The sequence below is a fragment of the Corvus hawaiiensis genome, chromosome 30 (assembly GCF_020740725.1).
Source record: "Corvus hawaiiensis isolate bCorHaw1 chromosome 30, bCorHaw1.pri.cur, whole genome shotgun sequence".
Classification (NCBI taxonomy): domain Eukaryota; kingdom Metazoa; phylum Chordata; class Aves; order Passeriformes; family Corvidae; genus Corvus; species Corvus hawaiiensis.
Genome location: NC_063242.1, coordinates 9,524,030 through 9,546,916, shown reverse-complemented (window position 1 = coordinate 9,546,916; position 22,887 = coordinate 9,524,030). Strand labels below are relative to the sequence as shown.

The 22,887-nt window shown below is 34.4% G+C and overlaps 1 protein-coding gene across 3 annotated transcripts in view; it reads right to left on the bottom strand.

Annotated features, from left to right (window-relative positions):
• RTTN (rotatin) overlaps positions 1–22,887 on the bottom strand; it is an 80,322-nt gene that overhangs the window by 21,690 nt on the left and 35,745 nt on the right. For all 3 annotated transcript variants that reach the window (XR_007200456.1, XM_048289554.1, XM_048289555.1), the window contains exons 28-38: positions 22,110–22,329; positions 20,321–20,449; positions 18,884–18,991; positions 18,102–18,260; positions 16,700–16,771; positions 13,121–13,313; positions 10,317–10,399; positions 3,514–3,622; positions 2,638–2,836; positions 1,560–1,650; positions 129–282 (exon numbers count right to left, since the gene is read on the bottom strand). Coding sequence is in view for 2 of the 3 variants with exons in the window: in XM_048289554.1 (XP_048145511.1) it covers positions 129–282; positions 1,560–1,650; positions 2,638–2,836; positions 3,514–3,622; positions 10,317–10,399; positions 13,121–13,313; positions 16,700–16,771; positions 18,102–18,260; positions 18,884–18,991; positions 20,321–20,449; positions 22,110–22,329 (1,517 nt within the window). In the remaining variant the exon portion in view is untranslated. The remainder of the gene's footprint in view (positions 1–128; positions 283–1,559; positions 1,651–2,637; positions 2,837–3,513; positions 3,623–10,316; positions 10,400–13,120; positions 13,314–16,699; positions 16,772–18,101; positions 18,261–18,883; positions 18,992–20,320; positions 20,450–22,109; positions 22,330–22,887) is intronic.

The window sequence follows — 22,887 nt, the reverse complement described above, 5'->3', positions numbered from 1 at the left end:
GAAAAAAATCAAACTGTTTGTGCACAAACCTGGAAAGCTGAGCCTGACCACACCTGTCCATTTACGTGAAGGTGGTAGGTAAATGAAGACCTGCCTCTGTCTGGTTATAAAGGAAAGCACATGATTACCTAACCCATCTTTGGGGCATACGGTGAGAATCTTGAAGGTATTCCCCAAGAGAGGTTTCAACAGTTCATCCTGGCTTACAAGATGAGAGTCCACCAATAAACATGATTTTAGAAGCCTGGACACAGATGACACGTACTGAAGTAGTAACAAGACCTGTTAAATATTTGTAGAAAGATATCAAATAAAGCCATATATTTACACCTTCCACATTATTTTAAATTTACTCACATTACATCAACCAATTCATAACATCTTGAATTAATATACAGCACTTAAAATAAATAATAGGGCATAAAATTAAAAATGTTTCTCTTAATTTTTACTGTAGAAGATGAAACAGAAACCTTAGTCTGGAAACATATGCGTGCAATCAATTTTCTCATAACAAAGCAAAAGCTCCTTGTGCAAAGGTCATGACTCTTGCTACATGTACAGCAGAATACTCATTGGAAGCTCACAAAGAAAAACATACGAATGGTCATTAATACTGAGGAATACATCTGTCTTCCTAGAAACAGAAACTGACATATTTATTTACTCTTGTAAGTTTTCTGTAGAAACACATTTCTTTAATTAGAGGAGTAATTTTCTTCAACATAAATTTGAATGCAGAGCAGCAGAAGCTATGAAATGGTGCTATGTCATGAAACAGTAAGTTCTACATATTGTATATACAGAGATAAATTTGATTAAAAGGTAGTTCTATCAGCAGTAACCCTGTATAGTTTGCATACATCAAAATTAGTGGAGAACTATGTAAGTGTCTGCAGGATCACAGACAAGGCAAAGCAGCTAGGTTTGTTATAGACAATAAATATCCAATGTGTCAGTAACTGTATCTGGCTCATGTTGGGGTCCCTCCTCCGCCGTGTAGCCCTGGGAGAGGGCCCAAGAGGGCACAGACACGGGGCTTCCCTGCCCCTGCTCAGCCTCGTTCCCATTGGTTGGTTTGTGTTCCCTGCGCGGGCAGAAGGACCCTTGGTCCGGTGACGGGAACAGTTCCTGGGCAGAGCCCCGGCCATGCGGCTGGAGAAATAAACATCTCTGAAACATCTACCAAGAATCGGTTCATAGATATTTCTTTTCCACGGGCCTCATTGTCTGATACATCGTGTTGCAGTATCCGCTCATACTTCAGTAACAAACAAAAAAATTCTACTACAGAATTTCTTCAATGGCTAAACTTAACTTTTACTTTCTAAAGACAATTAATTTTCAGTTTGGTCATCCTAATTATAGTTCTAACACAGAAATTAATTTTTCTACATTGAATAAAATGGTTTATTTTCACTTAAGCTTTGTCAAAAGCACAAAGATTCACATGAATGCCTATAGCAGTTTGTCTGGACTATGTTAATGATCATAAATTAGGCTAACATAATTAAATTCATAACTTCAAAAAATTAGAAAGTAACAAATGCTTCTCTAACCTGAGCTTTTACATGTTCTGTATGACATCGATGACCCAATGGAGCCTTCAGTTCCAAGATACATCTTTCAATCAGATTAGCACTTACAAGACTAAAACAAAATAAATTGGTTAGAAATACAGTTAAATAATTAAACGTTCTATTAACTTAACATTTCAGAGAAGAGAAAAATATACATAAACAGAGTAAAAATAAAGTAAGACACAATTACTGGTAAACCCCACTATTTTAAGAAAGTCTATGGCAACTATAGTAGCAGTAAGTTGCTTCAAAATAGCTAGACTAATATAAATTCCAATAGCTGTTACTGTACTGGCAAAAATAAATTTTTCCTATTTGATTTCTTATTTTCTTTCCTCTAGAAGAATAAACAGCTCTATGATCATATAAGCTGCATTCACATGAGGGTCGTTGGGGGTTTTTGTTTGTCTGTGTTTCATTTTTTCCATTAACTGGAGCATGTAGAGCAACTACAAATGCTCTTGAAAACTTTTACCAAAAAATGAACTAGTTTTTCATGCTGCACTTCAGGACTCCCAAACACGTTTTACAGACAAAAGAATTTGCTATAATGGAAGTGGAAACATGGAATAAAATCTGAAGACTTCTTTGAAGCGGTTCCTCCTTTTAAGAAGAAGTAAAACACTAGGATCTATCAGCCAAATTTGGCAAGTTCTATTTACTCTCTTTTAGTGTGAGAATCCTTGGCTCATCTTCAAAATATTTCATACAATTCAAAGAAGAAAATCATAAAATGAGCTGAAATGATCTGTAATTCGAAATACTTGACAAGAACCTCAAACATCACGAGAAGAACACAGTAGTCCTGTATAAGACATAGACCACAAATGGAATCACTGACTACCTATTCTGTGAAAAAAAAAGAAATCATTCTGATTCTTTTCTTCAGCTGATTGTATTTTTTTTTTTTAAAAAGCAGTTTTGAACACTTCAGGAGCAAGAAGTGATCAATATGTTTAACAGTTTTAGCAAGAAACATGGGTAGATCTCATGCAAAGATTTTTTAAACCTCTATCACTATACCTTGTTTGTAGTTCAACAGTTATTGATCTCATACCTGCTGAGAGTTGTTAGCAAATGTGTTTGTTGAAGAGCAATTCCAGTATCTTTTGGCATGACAACCAGCAGATTGTGCAGAAGGCTGCAAACAGCGGACAAAAGGGCAGGTGTGACTACAGCACGCTGTTTAGACAGAGCAGCAGACATGGGAGAATCATGTTCACTTGGAGATTCTGTTATGGTTGTATCACTTTGACCTAGAGTGTGTTGAATAAAAAAAAAGCAACCAAAACAACCAAAATATTAAATTACAGCAGTTATATAAAACAAATTTATTTCTATTTTTCATAAAACATCCAAGTCCTCTCTATATTTAAACTGTATACTCAGGAATGAATGCAAAAAAAAGAAGAAATCAGATACAGGAAATACGAGGCATTAAGTAAAGATAAGTAGCAAATTTGGAAAGACGCAAATTCCCAGTCCTTTCTTTAAAAGAATAATATTTTTATTGGCACATAGCTCTCACTACATACATGATTATAAATATATTTTTATATTATATTAGTTTTTATCTATCTACATATAAAGAGAATTATATATACATCTTTGTGTATGTGTGTGCATGCACACTCCTGTGGGCACGTATGCATATGACAGCTACACCATGATTGATGTGTTGAAAACGTGACTAGATGCCAGGAAGAGAACCTAAGTCTTGAGTTACATTTCAAGCAGTACCATTTTCACTTGCTTCTGTCAAATTTAATATGAAAGAAAGTGTTTAATGTTTGTCTTCTAAAACAACCACTAGAAGCATCAGCTGCTCCAGCAACATGCAAGTTGTACAATGTACAGCATGAACAAATACTGAAATATGGGCAGGTGAATACACTATATTTAGCATTAGGTACACAACTCAAGCTTGACTTGCCTTGTGCTGTAAGCCGATCAACTACAGTTTCAGGAATAAAACTGGCTGAACTTGGAACTGTTGCCTGAAGCTCAGTAACACTCCCCAGTGATGGTGATGCAGACAGAATCTAGAAAGTCATAAAAAGGAAACTAGTTGATTCCAACTTTCACAGACTAGTCTTCTATTTATATTCTGCTTGGGAAGGGGGAACAACCCATCATAACCAACAAAACCAAATATGATGTAAATATTACTGTTCAAAATCAATTTGATTAAATTTTGTCCTAGTCCACTATGTGTGTGTATATATGATAAACATCCAATAATTGAAACTGTTAAAATATGGGCAATATGAACAGTCTGAAACACTTCAGTTAAAAACTGATCAATGCCCATGTTACTGGAAATTCCTTCTCTTCATCCTTCTTTTTCATCCATATAATTGACTCAACCTACATTTGGATAAAGATAGAAAGACATTACTGAAGCATTTAAACTCAAATTTTTCATGGATTATTTGCTCTACTGAGAACATGAACACTTGTCCCTTTGTACCAGAACACACTCAGATAAAAATATCACACTTACATTTGTGATCAGTCAAAGTTGACGTCCCTGAGTCTTTCTGACTCTGGGTACTTTTCTTAACCTTAATCCTGTGATCCCTATATATATTCATTGCATAGTGAAGATATGAGATGTTTAAATGACAGTAGATAACTGTACTGACATCATACCATGCTCCTCCTACCAATTTTGCATTATTTACATTATGAATTTTGTGTGTTTTCAAAAGTTCTTAATTCTCTTGCTACTGTGTTTAAAACCACAAGCCTGAGATCAGAAGACCCAAAGTGTCCAGCTAAATTATGTGTTTTTGTGAAACAAGACCTGTAACCTGTTTCAGAGCATAGGACAAGTATCTATCATGTCAAGTCACTCTTTCACTTCTGGTTTTTATTTTCTCGATGGACAATTCACATCAGACAATTTTCTTCAAGAGTGTCACTATATGGAGCAAAGAATACTGGAAGTGGGGGAATCCAAAGAAATCCCTACACAGTTACAACCTGAAGAAGGGTGTTATTAGAATTTTCCTCACAGTGAGCTTTCTAAGGAAGACTGAAATATTTCAAAGGTTTGGGGTTTTTTTAAAGGTTTATTAGAATAACATCTGGAATATATTTTTACCCAAGGAAATGGTTAAAAGTGACTTAACAGACAAAACAGGTGCAGGGAAGGAAATCACATATCACTCTCTTCCTAGCTATTGTATCCTTGCAACCTCCATGTTGTAACTTCCTTTTCTCCCCCATTTCCCTCTGGTCTCCCACTGTTGTTCATCCTACAGTCTTGAGTCTTTCTTGTCAAGCCTGCTCAGTTGTTCCTCAAGAAAAGTCAGAGGGTTATTGTAACACATAAAACAAGCTACTGTAAGATTTGGGGGTGTGTCTGTAGGTTAGGAGGTTCTGGGTCCTGTCAGGACGGCCGGACGTAGACGGTGACGGATGGAGACGAGAGATCTCTATAGGCAGGTCTTGGGACACAGTCGGTTTATTGTAAAGGGCGTGGGTATTGGGGCACTGCTCAGAGCTGGTAGACTCAGCTCTGAGCAGGCCCAAGAGAGCAAGAGAGTGAACGGGTGAGAGAGAGAGTGTAAGAGCAAGAGTAAGAGCAAGAGTAGAAGTGGAAGAGAGAGCAGGAGTAAGGAAAGGAATGGAAGTGGAAGTAAGAGAGAATGTCTGAAGTCCTGGTTACAATACAATAAATCATCTTCTGTACTGAATATTCTAATTGTCACTAACCAATCTAATACAAGATACAAATCCTATAGCATTTACATACAGCCTATAAGAGTTCTTATATTACCATAGAGTGTTACATCTTAACTTCTAAAAACTACTCTTTGGACCCCTTCTGCTGAGCTAGTAGGGTCTGCTCTGACCCTTGGACCTGTTTGCAAGCAGAGGGTATTGTTCCATCAAGAGGGGATTACTTCAGTGGCCATACCATTGTTTTCTAGTTGTTCAGTAACTAAGACTTGGTATTTCAAAAGTGGCTTTCATTTCGATGTTGCCTGTAGTTTTCATATTCCCAAAATCTTTTGTCAGGCAATCACATTTACAAGGCTTTCCTGTTTCATCTTCCCCAATAGTGTCCAAAACCCAGACTTCACAGAGCTTGGATCACCTAAACACTAGGATGATGCTTGGCTAAATAATTTTCTTATTAGCCAAATGCAGTACCAAACTGTACTGAGTGACTGAAATTCAAATTCTATTTTGATTTCACAAATAAAAAGCATATTTTCCAATTAAAATAAGCTATTTAAAGTTTATGCTTGCTAATTTAAATAATTATTAAAATCCATTATTTATATCAAACCAATCTATCTTGACACATGGCAAATTGTGCATTTATTCAGCACTATACTTCAATTCCAAGCATTCTAATAGGTGACAAAAACCATAACTCTTTTCCCTAAACAGTGCAAACCCAAAATGTAACTTCTAACAGTCCATATGGTTCTTCTGAAACAAGTAAAACCCGAAAAAGACTTTAACTATACTAAGATTCATCTTACAGATATTATTATGAATTATACAACCTTTCACATATTAGTAAACAGTATCAGCTACTCCATACAACTGTTCTTTCTCTATCCTACAACTCTCTAAACACTTTGGGCAAGAAAATAAAAAGAAGTTCTCAGTTATGTTAAAAAAAAAATTTAAAAAAATGCAAAAGCTTTATCTAGTTAGAAAAATATCATTATTGATAATTGCTTCACAGTGGGAAATAGATTAAAGCCATAAATTTTCTGCTATCATAACAGAAAACATACAGTAACACAATGAAGTTGTTTCCACACTGTTCTGCCTTCCAGGAAAAAAAAAAAGATATTACCACTTTTATAAATCACCTTTGATAAGGATGAACTGGAAGTCTGGGACACTGGACACAAGTCTTTAGTAAAGGATATTTACTACTGCCACCATATTGGTCCTGGGAGCAATGAAGCATTGTTTTGCTTAACAGTGAAACTTTAGAAGGGGGTATAACAGGGGAAAAGGTTCTCTGTGTGTGGAGAGGAGATGACAACTGCAGATTAGAACTAATTCAAAAGAATACAAAAATTGTCAGAGTGGAAACACAGAAGAAATGTGAGGGTTTTGCCATTTATCTACCAGATAGGAATAAAAGCTCTTTTCTTAACCTCTAGTACAAAAATCCCTGTGGCATTGCTTTAATAGGCTTGCAGTGATTAATTCTATTCAGTTCTCTTTTCAAAGGTTTAAATCACTTAACTGTATAACACTCTGGTAACCACAGTTCCAGAAAATAAAGCACACATTTCATAAAAAATAGCAAGAAGATTTCATAGGAAAGAATGGCCATGACTTAAAGCTGTCTGGGAACTGTCTGTAGATCTTTAGCCCAAATAATTTTTAGCTCAAGTTTTTTAATAACTGCTCATTTTGCTAAGATGTCCTGGACACAGCCTTGCAGTGTCAAGCAAGTTGGTATCTCCACGCAGATTGGTGATCTCTTGTCATACGTACTAAACACAAACCAAACATGTTGGTTAAAACAAGAGCAAGGATTTGTCTTCTCTAATGATAACCTGAGTTAACGTTTAAACTATTTATTCTATAAAAGACCAAGATTATTAATCATGTCAGAACTAGCCTTTTTGCAGTATCCACATTCCAGTTCACAGAAAAATAAAGATGAATTTGACAAAAATCTGTAATCCACTGGGATCTTAAAGACACAAAATACAGTCCACACGAGTTAACACAGAACAGACAATCCAGTTCTGCTGTCTTTTTCTATTACATTGAATCATTGATTTAATCCCCGCATAACTATTCTTTACTGCATAAAATGAGCAAAATTTTACTTATGGTCTCTGTCAAATTTCTGACACTCTTTGTAATTTTCTCAATTTTTCTTTCTGCAAATTTGGGGAAAATAATTGGGGATGGAGAAAAAAAGATGAAGCCAAAAAGTAATTTAGTTGCAACTTTCAGTTAAGGTCATATGACCCTACGTGAAATCAGCTCATGATAGCAGATATCTCAAATAAAGGACTGGTTACATGAAACTGGAAAGCAGGGAAAACTAATAGCATGTTAGGAGTAGGAATAGATATGGACATACCTAGATCAACCTTTTTTTTTTTTTAAATGTTATTAAAATATCAGAGAATAGTTTTCAATAGAAACAATTCTACTTGGCTTGATTGCCCATTCTCAGGTATTTGTGGGTGTTTTCATCCAATCTGTGCAATGCACCTAAAACACATTTCTCCCTTCAATAAGACCTGCAGGTTCCTTTCCATATGTGATGGGGAAAGCACGCCATCTCGTGGGCTTGGAATAACAATATCTTCCTGGCACCATCAACATCCAACATTTAGCAACAAACTTCTAAAAACTTTTTGTAATGACTTCATAACTGTATTTCTTTACTCATACATGAAAACAGTAATTGGGTTGAACTGTAACCCAAAAACTTGAAGTTATATAGGAATAAATTACAAATGCCTGGTTTCAGGACAAATTTGAATTTTCAGAAGTATTTCCTAACTTCACTAGATAAGACACTTCAGGTAATTGCGCTCTGAAATACAGTTTGCAATCAGACTCCATTAAAGTTACGCTCCTCCATCTTTTTTCTCCTAATAATAGTGGCATTGGAACATCAGAACTCTACCTCTTGCAGCTTGGAAATTTTCAATCTGTCATGTCAGCACTGGCATTTTTTTAAAGGTAAGAAACTGAGTTAATTTAAAAAAACCAAAACTTTACAGTTGCTAAAAATGTCCATGAAGGATAAATGGAAATTAAACTAACTTCCAGAAATGACAATCAAAGTCTTAGTGTGAGTTTGTGTCAGGGAAAGAAGGAAAACAAAACAAAACACAAACTTCTATAAAACTCATATGGTTAGCTGTAAGAGCATAAGCTTAGTAAGTATGAAGTCTACAATATGTGGAAGACTGACATAAATTAGTGTATCTTAGTACTACACTGTGCTTTCCACTTTTAATAATTAGTGGTCTATCTGTTGAATGGAATAGTAGAGCTAAGTCTTTATGTTAAACTATGATGCTACTGTACATATATAAATATAATACATTAACTTGATGTAGTTGACTCCAAATTATTTTTCCTTTTTTTCTTTTTTTTTAAGCTACTGAAGCTGAAAAAATTTAATGTAATGAACTCTAAAATTGTTCATAAAAACTCAAGCACAATTTTAAGTACATTAGACACCCATCCCTGATAAGAATTGCTGGAATTTAATTTTGCCTTCAAGTAACAGGAAAAAAACAAGATGAAATTTGTTCAACTTTCATTCCTCTAAGTAAATGGTACTCAATTTATTCAGTAAAAAGCGATCTGGGAACAACTGCTTTTAAAAAAATCTGAGATTCTTATGTAAATGTTTTTTAAGCAGCAAATATGATTGCATATACCTCCTGATTGACATGCACTTTCATTTATTTTGGTTTTAATCTTCAAATTTGAATATTTGTGTTTAGAATAACCCCAAGGGGTTGAGGGGGATTGTTGTTTTAGATTAACGAACATCAAATTAATTAATAAAATTTCTGAAAATTACATATTTTAGCTTACAATTAGACTGTACTTTTTCCTCAATTATTAAAAACATGCCAGATAACATTATGAGTACTAGACAGCAATACATTTATAAGAGAGAATCAAAAGAGTAACGAAATTATACTTGTGTAATACTTTGAGATGAAATTTCAATACTGTTTTTTCTGTTTTTATTTTTACCATGTTCCACAGCAAAACTGGGAATAGCAATTTTAATCAATAAAAAAATATAGGATCTTGTAATTTATCAGCCTTTGTCACATCAGTACATGCATCTATTTAAGAAAAAAGGAATTTCTGAGCAATGAAATTCTGGCTTCCGTAATAGATTAGATGGTCATTCTTAAATGAAAAATTTTGAATATTAAACCAAAAAAATGGATTTCAGTGCAACATGTCAGAGTTTTATTGGAGCTATACCGCAGTCTTTGAAAAATACATGATTTTTATCAGGTAACTAATGAATGTTATAAAAGCTTCCTCCACAGCCTGAACTGATATCGCAAGTCCACCCTGGAACTGAAAGAATGTATTTCAATTTCTCCTCCTTTGCATTTGCCATCTTGAAAGATGGCACATGTGGACAGCTTTTCATTGCAGTAGTCATCCTAGCCAGAAACAAATTTTTCAAGCAGCCACCTGCCTTTTGTTTTGCATGTCCTTTTTGGGCCCTGCAAACACTTGTGCCACTTTTAAATTCTACAAAAGCATTTTCATAGTCCATGCACAGAATACCCAATGTATTTATGTGGCTTTGATTGATCCAGTTCTGTAGCTGTGTTGTGTAAATACAGGTTCACTCTGAAAGGACAATTTGGATAAAAGCAACAGGAGTGACAACCAGAAATGGAGACGACCGCATTTTGTCTATAAACCCAATTAAAGAGTAATCTCTAGAGAAAATGTCTTGCTGTGGGAAGCTATAGAATTCAGTACTGCCTTATGCACTGAGCTAGTCAAGGCAAGCTATCTCATTTATTTTTGCTCAGGTCAATAATCATGAAAGGGTTTTTCAGCATATTAAAGCTACATTGGAGTGAATTTCAACTTAGTTTCACAGCTAATTTCTGACTAATTTCAGGTTTTGTGTTTTGCTGGAGTTTTTTAAACAATTTTAAGAATGCTAATTTTCTTGAAAGCAGTTTACAAACAACTTTATATTTAAAATTAATAGATTACTCTGCAAGTTACCATAGTTTCAGATGTTGAGTGAGAATGTGAAGATTTGCTCTGACTCGGTGGAGCCTTCCAAAGATTAAGAGAATCATCAAAATCTGTAGGGAAACAAAAATAAGAATCAAAATTACTGTAAGATCAGCAGAGAGTATAACAAGCTTTTTAAAGGATTGTTTCAGTGAAAAAGTAGCCAACCACAGCTATCCTTCTGAAGATCTCAGAATACAAGTTTTCACACAGTGCACCTATGAAATCTTATCCATCAAATTCCCTGAATAAACAGAAATAGAAGTTTTTCAGTGCAACATAGTCTAGAAAAAGCTACACTTCGCTCAAACTGCAGTTGCATAACCTTTAGTCATTTCAAATAGTTCAGATTTAGTTTTAGTTAAAATGCAAGAGTACAAAAGTATTGAAGATACTGGGGTCTCAAAGAACACACATAATGAACAGATGTCCTTGTCTTCAAACAAATTCACTTTTTAAGAGAAGTAGTTTCAAGAGAACCCATATTCATAAATAAAATACAGGCAGAATTACTTTGTAAATCTGTTTTAGAATAAAAAGTGCCAAAAATTTTATAGCACAAATCTGTCAATAATAGTTTAGAAACTTTCATATATTTAGAAGAGAAAATAAAGAATAAAGCTAGACTACACAGACTGCAAGTGCAAAGCCCACAAAAGTAGATGTCCTATATGTGTCTTCACTAATTACTCAACTGAACTATTTTATTTTTAGCATAACTTTGCAGATGAGTTTTTTATATTCCTGAAAAATGTGAGAAAACTACATAGGGAAAAACCCAACAGGGTTTAGGTCCTGTTCTCCGCTTTCTAAAGAAAGAAAAAATTTGTTTCTTATTCCTGAAATACTGTATTTTCTGGCTTTGCTTTGCAATGACATGATAAAACTTATCCCAACTGCTCACTCAAAAGTTGTATCATTCTACATTTTGAGTTACTCTTAGATAAGACATTGCATCGCTAACAGAACTACCAAAAGGCACAAATAAGAGGACCATGGGAGCAGTAAAATATCTTGGATTTTGTATACTGCTGAGGTATTTCTCTCAGTGAGTTAACCAAGAATGCTTCTTTTCCTTGGGTCTGTCATAAAGTTGTAACTTAGCTGGGGAAATTCCTCTTCTGTTCATGCCTCTGGAACAGGTTTAACAAATGCAGACTTTAGCAGGATGCTCTGCCTGCAATGCAGAAAACAACTCAAACAATACTTTACTTTACAAAACTATAAGTGGTGAACTGAGAAGGGGTGTCATGCTGCTTTTGGTATTGAATTATGTTAAAACCTGCCTGACTCGTCAAGCCCAAAAGGTAAACATCCTGATAGTGAGTTGAAGGATACTTTATCATATCTGCCACATTTATCTAAAAATCCTAAGGCACAGCTGGCCTGAGACATATGACTGACAGTCAATCACTTTAAACTCTCAAAGTCCAGTCCCACTTTCAAAAAGCAGGTTCTTCTAAAATACCCCTTGAAGTGCATGTGGAGATTCCTCCCTTGGGTGGGGATGCCCCTCAAGGTCACTCCTCCAGACTGAGCAAAAGAGATGTGCCCAGGGTCATTGGTATGGGTGAGTAACATCAATCTCTACTTAATAATTGCTTCTTTTTTGCTAGCTGTAATACAGCTGCTTTAATAGAGCACACTATACTGTACTATACTAGTAGTTTTAGCTTCTATACTGTGTAGCAAATAATGCTGATTAAGATCTTTTTGTCTCATCATTTAGCACAGTAAGTCATTCATTCTTATATAAATATATCTGGTTTGGCATCCTTAATCCTACAGGATAAAGTCAAAGGTTCAACCATACCTCTATAATTCCTTAGATTTAAACCACTGACAAAGTGTGGGTCTAGGATTGGATCCAGCTGCACCCAGGCTCCACTCTGAGGAGCTTAGAGAGCAAGGGGGTCCTTCCTCCACCTCATGATTCAGTGGGAGGGCTTCTCTAAACAGCTTTGTCTGAAGTTTAGTCCACCCATGACGACTTAAAAAGAACTATTTAAATCTACAGTCTTAAAAGATGAAAATATGGAAACTTAGGCCCACAAATAGGAACGAAAAGAAAAAGAACTCATTAATTTTCTGTCCCTTGAAAGCTTTTACTAACTGAGCTCTGAAAAATCCCCTAGCTCTCTAAACTTATAACCATCATATAATTTGGACAGGAACGTGTGTTCCCACAATGCATCATATAGTGAGCCTTAGAAATATTGTTCAGTGAATGATTAGTCAATATAAATGTTAGATCTGAGATATCCCAAGGGTATACAGGTTAAAAATAAACAAATAAATCCAATCTGAGTATTACATTACATCAGTCTATGAATTAAATTATATCTGAATGTCTTAGAATGCAGCTTAATTCAGATTATTAAGAGTCCACTCCTACTCATGTGACCTTGAAGTTGAACACATCAAGAAACAGGAGTCTTAAAAGCAGTCAACATATTTCTTTTCCCCAAATTTTCCTTGTATGAAAGTTGACTGGATGTCACAAAGTGGAAATAAGTAAAAGTATTTTACCGCCAATATTTTGCAAGAAAATGCACTGCAGAACCAATTAGGTCTTTTCCATTTTCAACTTTTTGGAGATGCAAACTAGTTAAACTAGTAACTTATTTACTTAAATCCTCACAGCAATATTTCGACTCCACAACATATTTAAGTGCAGGGTTTATATATTTTTAGTTTCCTTTTTATTAAGAATTATTGGAGGTAAGTGACTCAAAATTAGAAGTTATTTAAGTAGGTTTAAAATACTACAAGATTACATCAACATCACTTACCAGTTACACCACCTTTTTCTATGTTGAGGTTGTCTTCCTTGTAAGAATTCAAATCAAACATGTAACATCCCAGGTAACAGTGTTTCACCATCTGATTCACCTGTTCATAGAACTGGCAGTGATACAAAAGGGCCTTAAGTGCAGGTATTCCTGTGTGAGAGAGGCCAGATTCTTCATCATGTACACAAGGACCCTGAAGACATGAAATCCACAAACATCATTACTTTAAAGAAATGTTTTACATAGAATAATTAAGGCTAATGCTGTGTATGTGTGTGTACACTGGTTTACAGGCTGTAACTAATAAATTCCAAAAATGAAATGCAAATTTTAACATTGAGCTAAATCATAATCTTTTATAAAAGCTGTCTTGGCTCAGCAAAATCAGCTATTTATCTCCTGAGAAGTGTGCTAACAGTTAAGTAGAAACTCATGAAAAGCTATAAATGAGTGGCTTCAAGACAATAAATGTATCAGCACACTTTACAATTTTAATGTCTCATTTAATTCTACTTACAGATATCAAGTAATGAAAAAGTTTTCCTTAGAAAAACAGCACACTTAGATAAGAGTAAATATCCTGAAAAAGTCATCCTGCTCTAAAGTATACTGTCATTATACTACACCTAGTTATGTCAATCTTCTATGAGAAAAGATTTATTTAGAAAACAAGACAAACAAAAAAAATTCCCTTTGAAATATGGTTTTCAGTTATTTCTTTATAAATACTGACAGGGAAAAACTGGGAAAACACTAAATCAGGGAAAACTTCCTAGAGCAATGGGTTTAGACCTTAAGATAACGGATTCTAGTCATATTTCAAATAAACATTTTCAGTTGACTGCCTTTGTTAAATGTTTCTACACTGTTTTCCATGTTAAGACAAAAAACCAGAAAGTTTTATTAAGCTACACATAATCTGGTTTAGACTGACCATAAAATTAGAAGTGCAAAGAAGGCAGAACTCAGAAAAATTCAAACCAACTACATTCAGAAAGGCAGTTTTAGAGGGCATCTTGCAGTAGTTAAAAAATAAACTAGTTAAAATTATGGAAAGAAAAATTCTCCAAGCCAATTAGAAACTTTTTTGGCAGTCAGGAGAGAGCAGAGTTGGACCAACTGAAAATAAGTAATTTGAAAACACTACTTATCCCCAAGAGACTCTCCCCCAACCCCTCCATTTACACTGACTACAAGTTTATCTCCCAACAAAACAAAACAAAACCCAAAACCAGATCTAGTAGAAGCAGTAAAACTATTTCGTATTACAAGATAAGTTATCACCAAAATTTTAGATGGTTACTCTCATTCTTTTTGGGTTTCTGCAATCCAGAAACTATTTTCACTATTTGCCTTTTACACCAACTAGTGAAGAATCAGATATGACGAACAGTTTGACACAGAATGTAGGATTTCAAGTGAACTATTTATGATGAATTATAAATCTCTCCTCATACACGGTCAGCAATAGACTTAGACTATGGCAAGTGAGAACTCAGGAAATACTGATAAATTTAGTGCAAATTTTACTACCCAGTTTTGTCTTTGCCAGTTTCAAAAGTCATGCCAGATACTTTATTGTACAAGGGGAGCCTTGAAAGAGTTACTCATCAATTACATTCACAGAGTGCTCTGACTTCAGCAATCTTTATAAAACACAGTCTGCTGCACTCTCAGAATACTTTACACAGGTTGACTTTACTGATGACTTAAGAGTGGCATAGGAAATTTTTTAAGTGACATAGCAAAATGAAATTTTATAAAGCAGATCACCTAGACAACAGTAACACTAGAGACATTCTCATGAAGATACTGGCCTACAAACTCTGTTTCTATTTCCTTTTCCAGTCCTATTTGCCTAGAGGATAAAATGATAATGTTCTACTTTGGCTATGGTCCAGTATTCCTACTATTCAGTGAGATCCACTTGATAGCCCTCCTTTTCTTCCTGGCATTAAAGGAAACAGACAAATCATCTTACTCAGTGCACGGGAAAAAAGTAACTCTGAAATATAAAACTTGATCCTGGTGGTACCTTACAGTTTCAATTGTTGTTTGTATTTTGAACAGTTTTAATTTACCAGTTACCATAAAGTGTTGTTTGATAATATCTTTCAGCATGAACACTTATTAAGTGACGAGCAATTTTCATTAAATTGCAGTTCTTAATAAGAATCACATTGACTCAAAGCTTCTTTTAATTGCACTGGAATTCATCCAGAATTCTGCAACTGGATGCAATTTTTGTCACTTCACCACAGTCATTGAAATTTTTAAAAAAAGACTAAAAAGCAACTTTTAATAGAGTCTATATTGACAACTTACAATGGCTGCCCTTTTGTAAATCCCCTGCTATTATGAATTTAAACAATTACTATTTATATTGATAAATTAGAAGCAGTAAGACTGAAACAAGGGCCAGATTTGTAAAATTGTTTCCACATATTCCTTTGTCTTATCTTTTCTGTATATGTGATCACATTCTGTAAAATTCAACTCTGCAAGAAATAGCATAATTGATTTTGGGTGCAGCTGAATCAGATAACTTATCCTAGTAAAACAGCTGGAATGTCTTTCAGCACTAACTTGATCTTTCGCAGAAAGGAACAAATTAAAAATGATATTGTTGCATCTGCAAATTTCTTTAAGAACTAACATACACTGTTCCCATATAGGCTCTCACACACTGGAAGGAGTGAGATAGACATTAAAAACAGGTAGCAACATCACAAAAATTTTTTGAATTGCAAGCTAAGATCCAAACATCTTTATGTGCAATGAACTAGACTTGCTGAGAGTAAAATGAGATGACTGACTCAAGGGCAGAACTGGAAAAGTCTCCAGGGGATTTTATCAGTTTGATAAATACCTGATGAGAGAAGGTAAAGGGAGACAGACTCTTCTCACTGGTATCCAGTGACAGAAGAAAAGGCGTTGAGCAAAAACTAAAACACAGGAAATTCTATTTAAACCTAAGAAAAAGCTTTCTGTCTGAGAGTAGTCAAACATTAGAACAAGTTGCCCAGACAGATTGTGGAGTCTCCATTCTTGCAGAAACTCAAAATCCAACTGGAAACAGCCCTGAGCAACCCGGTCTAGTTCACCCTGCTTTGAGCAAGTGGTTGTCTTTAACAAGCATTTAAATTGACCTAAGTGACAAACTGCTTCTTCTTCCTTTCAAAACATTTTATAAACATCACATTCTCAGAACTTCCTCTTCTTCATACTCCTCAAATCACATTTTACCCACATTCCAAGTGTGGGCAAAATAAATTACCAATTTCTATCCTAAAACATTCATGATATACTATATAAGTAAGCAAGTTTCCTAGGAACCCACCGATACTACGTTCATGAAATGCAGCATATATACAAACTAAATTTGGTTCTTTTATTGAGCTTGCTGGAAGTTTGAGAGAAGTTTGTTTTTTATTAATTTATTTCTCTTTCCAAAACGTAACCTTAGACATGTAATTTTTTAAGTTTATATTTTATACGTATGCTGACACAAGTTTTCATACCAAATGACATCTCTCTGTGACATTATGACTTTTGTCATCAAATGGAATAGTCACTCACTTGCCAAATACAATCTTTCAAGTCTTCTGTAGGAATTGGAATCACAAGTAGATTTTGCAGAATAAAAGCAGCCTGAAAGAAATTAAAGCATCAGTATTGCCATCCAGCCATCAGTTCAAAAAACCACATCACACTGAATAGTGCAGTCTACATATTACTTCACTGCTTTAGACATATGCAGAAATACACAGAATTCTTGTGTTCATGTTGGGAAAAATTAATTTAGAAGGATGTAACTTGAAAGCCCTCAAACTTCACTTACAAGAGATGTCATTAGAGCATGGCACAAGAGCAGGCTGTTAAGAAAAAAGGACAAGGAAAAGATGGAATAGAAATCACAAGGCAACAAATTTATTTGTTCATAAAATTCCTTCATCACTGTTCCAGTACAGTCAATCCTACAGAATATCCATTACAAGTACAAGAAGTACTAGGGGAAAAATTACTGAATAGAAAAACCTAGATAACTGTTTATGACTTCATGTTTCAGGGTTCTTTATTATAAAATAATTGGGACAATGAGGGGAACACAGTAGGACATAAAGACATGTTTCAAATGCTTTCCTTTATAAATTCAAGGCATGTTTGTTTTTCTGATTTATATTACACACACTTCACATGTCTGTGCATGGATTGAAACTCCTTTTTTTATATTTTGTCCATCCTTTGTCAATAATTTGACTCTTAAGAGACTATAATTAAGAGACAATAATTTGGAGTTAAAATAATGAAGCACACATTCTCAAAAGCATTTAGAGATATAAATTTAAATATTACTTTGGAAAATGTAATTAGTTAAGCAATGGAGCTGGGAAAAAAACAAGTCACTGAGTGTCAGAGTTTTTATTTCCTATTGATTGGAACAGAAGGAAAACCTTACAACTAGAACTGATAGAAAATTTCAAATAAAGTGTACAGAGTTTAAATACATCAGTATATAAGTCTATGTGTTGTTCTACCATAGTACAGACTTTCAGTTCTCACCAATAAACCTCAGTGCCTAGACAAAGTACTTCATATCAGCAATGAACAGATACTGCAGATCAGGTGGTAAGTTTGTACCAAAGCATTCATAAATGTTACAAAGAGCCATTAAAATCAGGCCAGTTATGCTTTAGCAACCTACTTACCTAACTGAGTAAGCCTTAGGAGGTTTTATGTGTTCACTTGTATATTGCTCATATAATTTCTGTTTTTAAACAAGTAATCTGTATTTGTTCCTTCTTGCACAATTCCTAAATAAGCAGCTAAACAATTATATTAATCAGGTAGTGTTTAACTTACAAAGCAGCAGGTGTTGTGCAGCAGATAATAGATGTATAGAATAAAAAATTTTTTTTTTTTCTCCATCATGAAAAAGAACTTGACAATCTAGAACAGCAGAAGGACACAAGAAACATACCTCCCTGCGTACCATGCTACATTCAGCTTGATCCAGAAGGATGTTGATCACCGTTCCCCACAGGCCTCCTGAAATATTCTGGCAGCTTTCTGCTAAAGCAATACATCCTTTTTCAAGAGATGTAAGAGCTGATCCTATTCCAAGTGCTGTAAACCTGACCTAGTACATATAAGCACAACAGAAAGTGGTATTTCTTACGGTAACTAGCAATACATTTTTTTTTTAATTATTAAATTGTATCAGCTGAACCTGGAGCTTAAGGGAATAATTTAAGAAGTAACAACCTCTTTTCCTGTATTTCTCTTGCTCTCTACTCAGAATGACAACTAAGTGAGAAAATAAAATTATTTTTAAGTATTCAAAAATAAGCAAGATAGTCTTTTATATTCTTCATATTTTACCACTTGAAAATAAGTCAATTTAGCAAACTCACATAATTTAACAGATTGGTATTAAATACATTTGCTCTGAATTTTTAGTTCATGTAAGTGTTTCTGCTTTGCAGCTAAGTTACAGCAATGACAAGGAAAACTGCCTATGAGTCATGATAGTGAGTGACTAATGAAAGCATAGAAGACAGAAGATGTAAGGGAGGATTTCTGAGATGATGTTTACATGGAAACACTCTCCCTACTGTATTATTACTGCTATTTAGGATATAGTCAGTAACATTTTAAATAATTCGAAACAGCAGTTCTACTGTTAAATATATTAATGAATCAAAAATATTCAAATGCTTGAGGGTCACAATACAATATGAAGTTACTGTCACAGTAACTAACCTCAGGATCTCTATCTACCCATAAAGGAACCAGCCATGCCAGACCTAGATGAGACAGAACTTGTTCTTCACTATTATCATAAGGCAAAGACCAAAGAGATATCCAGTCCTGATTAGAAAACAGAAAACAAATTAAGAAATTATTTTATAAATTTTTCAATCCATGCCAGCATACTAACAGTGTGAACTACCAACTACAACTAAACCACTTTTGTTTAACACTGATGGCACGAAGGAAGGATAATTTTGTATTTCTCTTTCTGTAAGGAATTGACACTAACTTACACAATTGTAAACTACAGCCAGGTTTTACAATTACTTTGAGACTAAAAATTATTAGTACAGTCTAAACAGTAACACTGTTGTACACACAGATTATGACTTAGAAACACAAGAAAATGAAACTTATCATTATGCTACTGTACATATTACTCTATAATAATGATACTAAAATAATAATTCAAGTCCACTCCTTCATCCATGCATTTATGATCTAAGTCTTTGGAGGCTGCTGTCTCCCTGCAGTGTACTTAAAACTCTGTCCCCTCCCAATTTTAATAAACTTTTCCAGTACTTAATATCTTGAAAAAGGAGTAGAGAACTGAAGAAAGAGACACCTGGAATCTGGAGAAGCAGGTACACTGCAATTTCTAGTTATACCCGTGCGTGATCACAATGAAAGGTTTCCATTTATGGCTGTCACAGATATAAGTAAGACTGGATTTTAATTCTCTAAAATGACAATACTTAATTGTTGAATTTGCTTCAACTGCTTCAGGATAAAGGCTATTTTTAATAAACTTTCAGAAATCTAGCTCTCAAAGATGTACATGAATACAAAGCATAATATGAATTTTGCTAGTACATAGTGATAGCTCCTCTTAACTGAAAAGCCTTTTTCCGTGTATGTACATATTCTTTCATATGTATATATATACACACAACTGTGAAAACCCTACACACATGAATGTTTAAACATATGTTAGAAAGCCTGTTGTTTGTGAGGCTGAAGAAATAATGATGTTAAAAATTCTTAAATTTATTCATCCTATATAAAATCCTGATTCTTCTTTTTTTATAAAAAAGAAAATGATACTTATTCTGAAAGAAGGCCTTTCAAAATCCACAGAATTATTTACGAAACAATTTCAATATGGCTAGAACTGATTCTTCAGCTTTTTTGTATACCATACTCTATCCTGTACATTATCTAAGATTATAGACCAAATGAGATCAAAGGGGGACTTTTTTTGCCTTTTGTGCTTCCAATTGGAGGGGAAAGAGGAGTAAGAAGTGGTGTGGTTTTAGCAGCACTCCTCAATTGGAGAGTACCACTCCTAAACCATGACAGAAAACTGTCATTGAACATCAGAAGTTAAAATCTCTTTGTATGTAGCCCTCACCAATGACAAGATAAGGACAAATGTAATGCACTCACCGTATCTTTGGCTTGAGCCATCATTTCGTGAGATAAGTGAAGCAAGCAAAGGACTGTGCTTTTTGTAACACCTTTTCCCATGAAGGACATGGCATTTCCCCCCCATTCAACATAAAACGATGAGATGACCTAAGAGTGGGGGTACAAGTTCTTAACAGCTTTACTGTAAACAGTACACAAACAGAGTACAAACTGTCTTATACACTAAATCATAATTTAAACTCATGAAAAGATGATAGACTTCTAGCTGAATTGTAAGAATTCCTTTACTTCTGAGTCATTTGGTCATGTAATGCTTTCCTATACATTTAAACTTCTGAACATCTGTGGTTTTTATTTTTTTATTCAAATGAAGAATACAGTCAAGCTTAATAGTAATCTCTAAGTTGAATAGAAGCCTGAAAGTTTCTTTTCATGGACGTGAAAGTTCATTTATTGTACCCAGGGTTTCTTTTGCTATGTCTGGAATGAAAAATAAAATTTCTTTTCAAAATTCTGTGTTCAAGGGAAAGGGTCATTTAGATATTTTATTGTGATTTGAACGAATTTATCAGCTTTCTATATCAAATACTAATAAACAGAAATAAAGGTCACTGGATCATAACATAAAATAAACCGTCTGACCAAATATCTAACCATGCATACTAAAATAAAAGGCGTGCTGCTTTCAACAAAACACACCCCAAAATACTTTTTAAAAAATAATAATCTTAGAAGATACACTTCTAGATTTACTTTTCTCCACAAAACATGGTGATTTAAACCTCTGGATTTTGCTGTTGTTCTTTCTTTCAGTGTCCCGGTCTACAGAAATTTTTTTTAAGCCCACTTTCTCCATTCCTCTGCAAAAGAAACCTACCTTTACTTTCAAATTTGGGCCAAGTAAAACTGCCTAATTCTTCTGAACAAGAGCTTATGCATCACAAGTTGATTTCATGCCATAATATTTATTTTTTCTAGTAATTATCTTTCTTTTGTATGACAATATCTATAACCTTGGTGCCATTTTTAGTCTAGACTTCAAGTCACAGAGCTCACCTAATCAAATGGGTCTAAAAAATTTATTTCTTTCTACTCAAGAAATCTTGGCAAATTAAGACCCCTAAAACACTATATTTTTTTCATTATATGTATTGGTATTTGAAACTAAAAACTTCTAACTGTACATTACTGAATATGTGTTAAACAAACAGAAAGTCAGAACTATGCTTTTCCTTTCAAGTTTTAAGAAAATTGGAGTTTTCAAAAGATATAATTTTAGGAGCAAAAGCTAGTTGTCTACCATGTTCACGGACTTAGCAAACAAATAAGAACACTGAAAACAAGAATGAAATTTTGTCTTTCCAACAACTGCAGCATCTTGAATTACCTCTTTTCTGCTTTCTCAGTTCACAACCTACCTAACAAGCTGCTTTTCTCCCAGACCACCTTTCATATGTGGATTTTGCCTGTGGGAAGTTATCCTGCATTTTTCTTCTTAGAGTTTCAGTCATTAAAAACACCACATGTATTTTTTATCTTGCTTAAAACTACAGTCAGTTTGTATTACTTCTTAAGCCAGTGATGAAAGCACATGCAATACAACCAGTCTTCACAACTACAGATACACATCACTCAATCTAGTCTCCGTATCATTCCTATTCACTTAGCAGGAAAAAGTATCTTTCCCACACCTACTGCTAGTGATGACATTCACTAAAAGCACATTGTAAAAAGCATAGTGTCATTATTTACACAGTTCTTTACAAGCATTCGAACCAAAAGCTAAGCAAGAACATAAGCTACTTACCTCAAGAAGACCGGTTAAATATTTCTTACAAATTGTGACAGGTTCAACTGCAGCAGAATAGGTACTCCAGCCTGGAAGTGCAGTAACATGAACCATTCCTTGTAATGTTCTCTCCAGTGAAGGAAGTCCATAAAAATGTGGTGCATCTGTTAGCCTTAAGCATTGAAGCAGCTTCAGAGCCAGCTCTGTTCTGAAAGAACCAGCAAGTTCCAAGCCTTCTCTGGTTTAATTGTAAAAAAACAAAAAAGATGAGCCATCAATATAAAGATGTTGAAATGAAAAGAACCATTTTGCCAAAGGCCAATGCCTCAGTCTTACCATTAGTCTGTGAGGCTCAGCATCTCAATTACTTAATATTGTGTTATACAAAGAGTAACATGAAATTAAATTTCACATGTCTAGCTTTGCACAGGTTCTGAAAACATAATATTGCATCTGATTACAACAAAGTTGCTTAACTAAAAAAAGGCAAAGGAGATATAACTCATTATTAAGGAGCATGTTAAATAAAGGGCAAGAGACTGAGGACAACAGATGACACAATGACAAGAGATGTAAAGCTCAGTAGTTCCAGAATCACGCAGGATCAAGAATATTCTAATTTGGAAGGTACCCACAAGGATTATCAAATACAACTCTTAAATGCGTGGCCTGTTACACCTATGTTTGTTCTGGTTCAAGAGACAAGTTTAAAAATATTTCCTGCAAAATACAATAAATCTAGAATTAAGTAGATAAATATACAGGAGTGTGAGATACATAACTAGCAGTGATTTCT